The sequence below is a fragment of the Gouania willdenowi genome, chromosome 4, assembly GCF_900634775.1.
Source record: "Gouania willdenowi chromosome 4, fGouWil2.1, whole genome shotgun sequence".
NCBI lineage: Eukaryota > Metazoa > Chordata > Actinopteri > Blenniiformes > Gobiesocidae > Gouania > Gouania willdenowi.
In genome coordinates this window covers 14,660,565-14,670,727 of record NC_041047.1, presented here as the reverse complement: position 1 = coordinate 14,670,727, position 10,163 = coordinate 14,660,565, and the positions used below count along the sequence as shown (strand labels likewise).

General features: G+C 36.6%; 1 protein-coding gene across 1 annotated transcript; it reads right to left on the bottom strand.

The window, feature by feature from the left end:
* Positions 1-1,341: 1,341 nt before the first annotated feature.
* Positions 1,342-10,163, bottom strand: mfsd8l1 (major facilitator superfamily domain containing 8-like 1). Its single transcript, XM_028444260.1, has 12 exons — positions 9,817-10,163; positions 7,488-7,673; positions 7,296-7,358; positions 6,268-6,387; positions 6,113-6,192; positions 5,650-6,004; positions 5,144-5,217; positions 4,811-5,024; positions 4,560-4,682; positions 3,483-3,613; positions 2,085-2,170; positions 1,342-1,661 (listed from the first exon to the last, which is right to left on the bottom strand). The coding sequence occupies exons 1-11, from the start codon at positions 9,893-9,895 to the stop codon at positions 2,093-2,095; spliced, it is 1,503 nt and encodes a 500-aa protein (XP_028300061.1). The 5' UTR covers positions 9,896-10,163; the 3' UTR covers positions 1,342-1,661; positions 2,085-2,092.

Genomic DNA, 10,163 nt, shown 5'->3' with positions numbered 1-10,163 from the left:
ACTAGATAACTAGTGTTTCAATTGGCACTATATAAATAAAGTTGAATTGAATTGAATTGTTTTAGATTGTGTGTGGTGTTTTCATTTGTAAAGTAATTATTTAAGATCTTTGCGGTTTCTGCCTTCGCCCTGCACTGTATGTACTGTATATTTCTGTGAAATTATGTATTGTTTTAATTGTGCAAAATAAATTTAAAAAAATAAAAAAATAATGAAAAGGAAATGTTAATCTATTTATTTGATTTTATTACTGAACATTTCAGTACTATTCACAACCCCAAGGTTGAAAAACCCTAATCTAAAGCTTATGCACATGCAAACATGCTGTGGTAAGTTCACCATGTGAGGACCACACTCTTTAAAGTGTTGATAATTTTGTGTTAATCGTGTTAATTTTTAAGAGCAGTTTTGAATTAGTTTTAGTCTCTTGACTTCTTACATGCAATGTAGTTTTGACCAATATTTAGTCATCAGGACTATTTCAGTTATATTCTAGTTTTAGTCAACTAAATCTGTTACAGATATAACTAAAATATACAGGATGAGAAGAGTTTGCGCATTTTTTTTTTTTAAAAGATTCAATTTCCATTTATCATCCTGATGAGCACAGCATGGTTTTGTTTGTAAATATACAGATTCTTTATAATTCTACTGTTTTATCATTTTGTATCTATTCTATTTATGTTACTGGTGTTTTTCTTTTTTTTCTATTTTATTCTTTGAAACTATTTTCTTTTACTTTATTCTTTTTAAAGGCTTAACTGGGAACCTGCAGCCATTATTTCTTTATGTACATGTTATGTAAATCCTTGATTTGATGTGATTAACGCAACAGAGCATGTGAACAAAAGTTCTAATTGGACTTTGTCCCATGTGACCAAGTTATAGTTTAGCTTTTATTAGCCAATGAAAACATTACATATTTTGATATAGTTTAACATGCATTTATTTTTAGTCATAGTCAATTGTCATTTAAAAAACAAAATGTAGACAAAAACTGAGGAACATTTTTAGTATATAAATATTTATATAGACACCACAGGTAGGCAGTATACAGAGGATAGCATGAGGAAACTCACTCACTGGTCTATAATGACATGAGGCTGCTAATGAAAGTGAGTCATACGTTAATATCAGAGTACCTTAGTGTTCTGTTGTTTTAAGAACCCTAGTGTATAGATTTACATGTAGGTCATCTGTGTCAGAAATCAATTATCAGTGTTACCAACCATGCACACAGTTCTGTCAGATCTACTTCCATGCTGTTGAACCATTGGGGAACACACGCTGAGCATCATGGGTAACTCTGTATCCTCTTTTCTACCATGTTTACTGTGGCATTTTTTTTTATTGTGATATGAATCCTCTTACGTCTAAATATTCATCATAATCTTTATTTCATTGTATAAATAACTGTATACATTTCCACTAGAACAAGCAAAAACATTCCTTTGGCATGGCCTTTTATTCAACAGGATGTATTAGGCTGCAGTGTTAAATCACAGGCACAATGTGCAGTGCTGCTGCTGGTAGGATTCTATATTTCCATGGGAAATATACACTTTTTACATTACTGTACTGAAAACTATGGAGCGTTTCAAGAAGCCACTTGTGCTGCTGATTCTCCAATTCTCCATTGTTCACAGAGGATGGGCACAAATCTGCGAGAGAGGAAAAAGTAATGGATTAAAGTACTGATTAAAAAACAAAATAATACTTGTGCAAAAATAAAGTGATGGTAATAAGAAAAAAACAAAAAAGTGGATCCCCACTCCAACACAATCATTTTTTGCATGTAAAAAATGCTGATCTAGTTTGATATATTTTCATTTTAATGTATTTATATAGCGCTAATTACAACAATTAGTCATCTCATAGCCATCATTACAAAAAGTGAAATGTTCAGAAAAACAACAGTTGGCTCATTTACAGCATGTCTGTTTATTAATGTGCATTGTCCCTTTTAAATCAATAAATTCAAATTCCATATCAGCAACAGTGGGGAGGAAGATTTAGAAATGTTAACTAAAATATATATTTGATGTAATAGGGCAAACTCAGCATTGTTTGCACCATAAAAGTACCTTAATCGCTAACACTTCTCTGGCCCGTCTCTCTGCTTCTCAGCTGCTGGCTCTACCAGTCGGTTGTAGGACAAAACCAGCATTCCCTGTCACACAAGGTCAACAGTGTGGGATGTTTGCAATTAGAAACAAAACAAACTAAATTTAAAGACAAGGTGAGACCAAATCTGAACTGTAGCTTAATAAATGACTGCAATGCTGCGTAGAGGAAATAAACCTGACTATTTATAATGACTGTACATTGAAGCCAAAAATGCAATTGTCAACACAATTCATGTCAATTATTCGATACAAATCTAAATATTGTATTTATCTTATTTTTTAATCTAAACAGTGTACTGAATTAAAAGTATGACATTTTCTCATTATCTAGAGAGCAGTGCTCAATGACAGACTTAAATAACCAGCAGTGAAGATCATGTTTCTTATCAGTCCAGTTAGAAGCAAAAGAATAATATCACCAGTTTGGACAAAACATAGCCAGCATTTCTTTGCAAATAAAATCATTTACTAAATATTTGACAGTTTCAGGTCTCCAACAGTTGATGTTGAGAATTTCCTGCTTTTTGTTTAGGATGCACACATGCATTCATTGTTCAACCACTCAGTGCTGTCTCATCGATAGATACACCATTTTAATTTGTACAACTTCAACAATGCTGTAGTCATCATATTTTCCAGCAAACTAAGACAACATTAAACAGGAAACCACAAAACAAACATAAGACGTCAAAAAAGTACATGGACACTGCTTTATTCAGCTCAACAGATAGAGTTAACTAGAGTCAACACTTTGAGTCCTCCTTAAAAGCATTACCACCTACTTGGCAGCTTTAAGAACTGACTGACTTTAAAAGAGACCCAAATAAAACTGCAAAAAAATCCATGGGGTCAAAATTAACGAGATCAAAGATATGTAGTTTTAGCCTCAATACTTCTAATCAGGAGCTTGAATAATGGGTTTTTTGGTTTGTTTGTTTTTAAGTATTTTCTTAAGTATGCATTTAAGTGTGGATATTGTGCAACGTCTCAAAATGTTTTTAATTATGGTTTTTGTACAAATGGTACCGCAATATTTGCAGAGTGGCACTTTTTGCACTTAGAATTACTGTTTGTTTTAACTTCACTTGGGTCGAAAAGGTTAAACCCAGCGAATGTGCAAGTGTGTTTAAAGTTAGACAAAGAAAAGCATTGTCTGCGATTTTCAAACTGCATTTTCTTTTTTTCTTTTCCAAAAACATATCGTCACCGTCACATATCGTTACTGTGAGCCGAGTATCGTATATTCTCTAGTGAGCCTTGTATATTTTCCCACCCCTACTATGCATTATCAAGGACACTGGCTGGATTTTTTTTGTGAGATCACTTCCAGATGAAACATTGACATTTACCACTTACCGTTAGTAGCACCATCAGTCCCATCATCACACCCATCATGACATACATATCATCTGTGAGGCTACCCGCCCACAGAGGGCCCAAGATTGTGGCAAGGCCTCCCACTGAGCGACGCACTCCGTGACTGAACCCTGTAGAGACAGGAATTAGGTCAGAAACCTTCAAATATCCTATTTTAACATTATGAGCCTCTGGTATAGGTTGATAAAGAGTGGTCAGTGTCTGGTGGAGCCATTTCAGCAGCGGAGGGCGCTAGAGGAGTGGCTCTGCCCTAATCATCCAATAAAAGGAGGCTGTAATGAGCGTCAGGTGTGGCACTGGAGAACGAACGTTTTTTACCGTGTTGAGTTTACTGCAATTTCATACCCTGCAATAATTACATCATTTTGGTCATCACATCTGCTCATCTGTACAATAAATGCATTGGCATATCCGACTGGACATCATCGCCTTTGGCATTTCATTTTTATATATTTTTTGTTACAATAGCATCCACTCGACAGCACGCGTCAGCCAACAACAACAGCACCACTACAGTGTCTATGGATACCTCAACTAGAATCTAGTTGCTTTGCACCTTGTTTGTGTGTATTGTATTTCTAAAAGATGCTTTGCACATGTGAAAGTCCGCAACAGATTGGCTGCATCCTGAAAAAGCTAATCTCGTGTTTTCGTTTGTAAATCAACCTTATCAGATGTTACTTCATAGAAAACCCATTGGATTCCCATTTTCAGTAATGAATATGCACTGTAATACTTGCAAATCATGAATTTGGCAATATACTGTATTTTTACAGCATGTGTGTGTAAAAGTTTTACAGGTCTACTAATAAAAATGACCAGATTGTTTAACTACATTTGATGTATTTTTTTGAAATATTTGTCAAAAGCCAAAAATCTTTAATGCTTACTTGTAAACTGTTTTGGAATAGAATACTTATACGACCACATTTGAGCCAGCTACAAAAAGAAAGTTATTTTAAAAAAGGATGTAAAATAAGAAGAAATAAACAGTATGCTGGGTTCATCTCCAACAGCACAGCAACAGTTTATACACCAGATGGTGCCGTTTCTCACCTTGTGTTTTCTCATTGGTAAGTTTGGAGAATAAGGAAACCTGGGCCACAGAAACAAACGGCCAACCCAAAACCTGCAGAAATAACCCGAAGACGAACTCTGTCATCCGCCACGCATAACTGCCTGTAGAGAATAAAAAGGTGGAAACAAAGCATGCATTGTTGAATATGTAATTCAAATTTATTTATTTTTTGCAGTTATACTTTTTATTCTTAGTAGAACACAAAACATGTTTTAACATAATTTCTTACCTATTGGCTTGACCAGGAATATAAGGAACCAGACGCAGGCGATATTACAGATGCTCAAGCCAATGGCAAACACCCCCCTCTCCTCAACATGACGACTGAGCCAGCGCACAAACAGGAAGCCTCCAATCATCACGGTACCAGCGAGAAAGTACATGATGCTGTTCTCCAGCTCTCCAAAGTCAAAGTAATTCTGAGTCAGTGGGGTTACCATCGTCTGAGGACAGAGAATTTCAGCATAGTATGACAACTAATTAATATAAAAAAATATATCAGAAGGGTTCAAACTCCTTTTACGGTGTGTATATATGCATAAAACGTGTGTTTTCAATTCACCTCAAGCACAGTTTGATTGAATAGGATGATAAATTGAGCAGCCAGAAGGACAACCACCTCTTCTCTCATGAATTCTGGAAAAAAAATTTAAAAAAAGATAAGGTTCAACTTACAATTTGTCATCACTTCCATACAAAGCAGTGGATTTTGCGTTTTGCTGTCCTCTGGCCAATAACGTTTCCCACATTTCAATTACTGAGTCATGAAACATGCAAAGCAACAATGGTAAATTGTAGAGGTTTTAACAGGGGGGGAATGGTACAAAAGTGTCAAAGACTTTCAGAGATTCAATAATTTAAGTTGAGCTGTTGGGTGATCTTGCTACCTCTATCGTGTATGGGTGGAGTTTGTCTTTTGCCTGAAAGTGCTTGTCTGCTTTTTTTTTAGCCATGGCTTACATTTCATCTCACCCCCTTACTGTAGAGTCCCCAATTGGCACCTTAACTGATTTAAAGCTGCAGATCCAGAGTAGACTTAACCACTGTCACACAAAATGATTCACCCACCACGAGTTAAGCTGAAATTCTTAAACGGGTTGCAGGACTCTTGAAATTCTTTGGTCACGGGTGACGGAGGTGGAGAATGATGATCAGTTGTGTTCTTGGGAAGAGAAGAGCCACCATTCTCAAGTTGTTGGGAGGTAGTCACTGAACCGTAGGACCCAACCAGTTCAGGTGACACCATTAATGGTTTTTCCTCATCATTGCAGTCTTCATCTTCCACATCCTCTTGCTCTTTCTCACTGTTCCTGCTATTGTTCAGTGAGCTATCCTGAGCCTTTTGCTTCTCCAAAGGTGGAAGGTCCGTGTACAGCAAGAGAACCGCCAATTGAAGAAGAAGCCACAGCACACACATGAACAACTGGAAAGAGTAAGAAGAAAGTTACATTTTCTCTTGGGGAAGGAAAACTTTATTCTAACTTTAAAAATCTTCCCACACTGCACATGCTGATATATGTAGCTGCCTTACCCCGGGAGCAGTATATTTATCCACGACAAACACACCCAACTGGAAATCGCACAGTCTCAGGAAGAGGTTGAAGGCTGGACCTGTAATGGACAATATTGCTAGTCCACGCTCTTCTGACCGCTTGTTTTAAATCTGAGAATTTGATTTACACTGACCAATCAGAAGGCCAGCTTGTCGACACGCCATGACACCGGCAAAAACAGTGGAACGGTCCACTGGGGACGTCACTCTGGTCAAGAAGCCAAAGATGGCCGAGTTGACGCCAGCGCCCATGCCTGCTCAACCAAGGTTAATGTCAGAGGATCTTGCATAGTGTGCTCTGATTAAAATGAATGTTTTGTATAATATTTCTCGAGATAGAGAGTCATGCAGAAATATATAAATATTTTCTGATATAGGTTAATTACACCAATGAAAACATTAAGGCTAGGAGTTTAATTTCATGTTAAATAATATACTGTAAATGACTTGACTGCTTGGTAACTAGTTGTACAAATTTTGGTGGACGGCCAAAGAAAATTTTTTTCACTGCTCCAAAAAATGCATCCAACGTAGAGCTGGGCAATATAACAAGATTCAAGATATATCTAGTTTTCTATTTTGGCAATATCGAAAATAGCATTATCGCCTATATTGATATACATATTCATCGCTTATTTTGTGTCAAAATACTTGTTTTAGGAGTCGCTGCTTTGACGACTTCTCATAACAGCATAAAAAGCACAGTTAGATGATTTCTGAGTGCGTCTTAACCCAGACCTTCCCTTAAACAAGCCAGACTACAGAACTCACTCACACATGCTGTCCCTTATAGGAGAAAAAGATTAAAGTGGCACATATTGTGCAACTGTTTAATAAATTAGCTTGTTTGGCATATCACGTCAGTAAATGTATCCCAGAATTATCCTTCTGGTCAGACTTAGTTTGAAAAAATGAAAACATATCAATTTACATCGTACTGTGTCGCCATTTTGAAAAAGAAAATTGAGATAAGAGTTTTGGTCCATATCGCCCAGCCCTAATCTGACATCGCTAACATTTGACTACTAAGTAAACGGCACTAACAGGTAAAGTAAAGGCTCAGAGTCAACATTGGACTTCTTTTAACATATTACCAAGTCAGCATCTGGCCAAACACATTTGGGAACATTATGGTAACTGAGATATTTCAATACAGACTCACCTGCTACAAATCTGCTTGACAGTATCAGCCACTTAGAGTAGCCCACAAAATACATCACATTACCTGGGTTGAACATAGGAAACAAAAGATACAAACATTGTATCAGATAGTATTTAAACCAGTCAACACTCTCTTAAAACTCCAGTGTAAGGGTCAGTCATGCAATACAATATCCAAGAAAAGTGAACTCACCAACTATTTCGAAGACATTTGCAAACAAAATAATTTTTTTTGTACTCTGTGTTCGATCTGACCAGTGACCGAACACCAGGCCAGACAGCAGGCCACTCAAACTGAACGCAGACAGGGTCAGTCCCAGGAAGTAAGGTGCTGCGTCTAAAGACTGCAAGTACCTCCATATTGTCGGCAATATCACACCTGGAGAGAAAGGAGATCAAATACTAAACAAATGCTGTTTTTGAAATTCTTGGCAAGTGGACAAATATGTTACCAATACATTGAAGCAGCGCTAAAGCATTAATTACAAATTAACAGAAAGTCTTATTGTCTTTATTGTATACATCCTCTATAACCAGAGACGACTGAGCCTTTCTTTGCTTACTCTGTCAGATTTTGACTGAAATAAAAGCTACAGGGAAAAAAATACCATATTGTTTAGTTCTAAACATCTGCACCTCAAAGCACTCCAGGGGTGTTAAACTCATTTTAGTTCAGGGGCCAAATATGAACCAATTTGATCTCCAGTGGGCTACAGATTTTCAGCAGGAGAATTAGCAATTTCAACATTACACTGGTCTTGTTTACACTTCCTCAAAGCCTATGAATGATAGGTAGAATACTGGTAAGTAAGGCACCGACCACATCAGAGTCACAAATATCAGTCCCTGTCAGCCAGTCAAAATATCCCTTATTTTGTGACCAATTTGCATTTAATTTTGGGGAATCATTTGAGAAAATTGACAGAATAGGTTAACAATTTGCAATTATTGACTGCCATGAGACAAAAGCATGGGGATACTGTGAGCCCTGGCAAATACTGTGCAATTTTATTTGTGTATTTAGAGGGGAGGAAGCATCTACAGCCAAATTTGCAATTTACACAGTGATCCTGTTAAATGATCCTGTGGGCCAAATGTAATGCTGTAAAGGGCTGGGTTTAGCCCCCGGGCCTTCAGTTTGACACCTAAAGTAAAAGTGATTTTTATACAATTGTTTACATGTGGCTGTATTTAAAATAGGAAACAATGCTGAAAGTGTTTTTTACTGAAAAAACTCCCAGGATTTTTTTGTAGTCTACTTGAGGTCACTGAAGTAAAATGAGTAAAACACCCCTGCCATGATACTGGATGTAATATATTGTTGGAAGTGTCTCCTAGTACGCATCTATATACCGACAGTCTAGCTACATAAGCTTAATGTGCATGTGTTTTCACCGTGTCAAGATGGACAAGTGGTCAAAGGTGCCCGACTCCAGGATTCTTCCTTTTCTGTCATGGGTTTGAATCCCACATTTGACATGTTTTTTTTTTGTTTTTTTTTAAACATATTTAACAGCAAATTTAACCTTTAAAAACACATATATGAAAAAAATAAACATTTTAGGTCATTTCTGGGTTAGGGCTAAAATAAAAGGCTTAGCGGGGTAGCTAAAAATAAATGTGAGCTCAAATAAAACTGACGGAACTTTAAGTCACGTGGTGCACCTATCACATGACCTAAACTGGCCAATGAGGGGTGCTGCATACAGATAGACTGCTAGTCTATTGACACGTATTAAGTACTGAGCCACTGCCTATATTATTTGCCCATTGTTGATGTAATAGTTAAATTGCATTTTAATGTAATATATGGGGTGTGTATTGCCTGGCATCTGACGATACAATTCATATCCCGATATTAAAGTATTATGCGATTTTTTTTTTTTTTTAATGAATGACTTAACTAATCTGTACACCTTCATGAGAATATTATGTATGAAATATATTTTATTGGTATATTTTACACTCAAAACGTTGGCTTTACAATTCCATGTGCCAACAACTTCAAATAAAAATACAAAAAAAAAAAAAAAATCGATATGGATGCATTTTGTATCGAGCTGAGAATTGCTAGATGTAATATCGCAATTCATCGCTGAAATCGATTTTTTCAACACCTCTTATATATATTTATTTATTTAATTTAATTTGTTAAAGCACAAACCTAATCAAATCATGTTAAGCTTTCGTTTATTCTGACAAGGTCTTTGTTTCGACTGTCTTTTTCAGAGGTAATTGCTTTAATGGCAGTTGACAGTCAAAACATGTCAGGAGTCTGAATAAACGTAACCTTAACATATATTTTAAATAAGAAGAAAACATGAACTTGCTGGAATAATTACTAATCAAAGCAATGCAACGAGCTCAAGCCTCGACAACCTTTCGTTTTTATTATAAATATACATTATTAATTGTTAAAAGTTTTAACAATAAATAAATAGTTTTAACTTAAAACTATTTAAAAACAAGAAACAAATTAAGGTTAATATCTGCAGCGTCCTGTTTAATCCGAGAACACCTACCGTACTCCACTCCGTTGAGAAGAAAAACGATATTAATGGTTAAGAACGTGAGCCTCTTCGTCTTCAGCTGATTATCCATTTCATTCAGCTGCTGATAATCACCGACTCATCCTATCACTTCATTGTTCAGCAATGACTGCCTCTGCTCTGCACAGCACGGCTGCCATAATCCCGAGTGCGATGTTTCTAATTACAGCACCACACACACACAGAGCCAGTCAGTCAGTCAGTCCACTGAGGAGAACATACACTGAGCTGAGTTCATGCTGTACAGCGTCACTGGGACTGTGTTCCCATGATGGGAGAAGCTGTGGGAACTGACCCTGCCTGCGCCGGAGAATCAACGC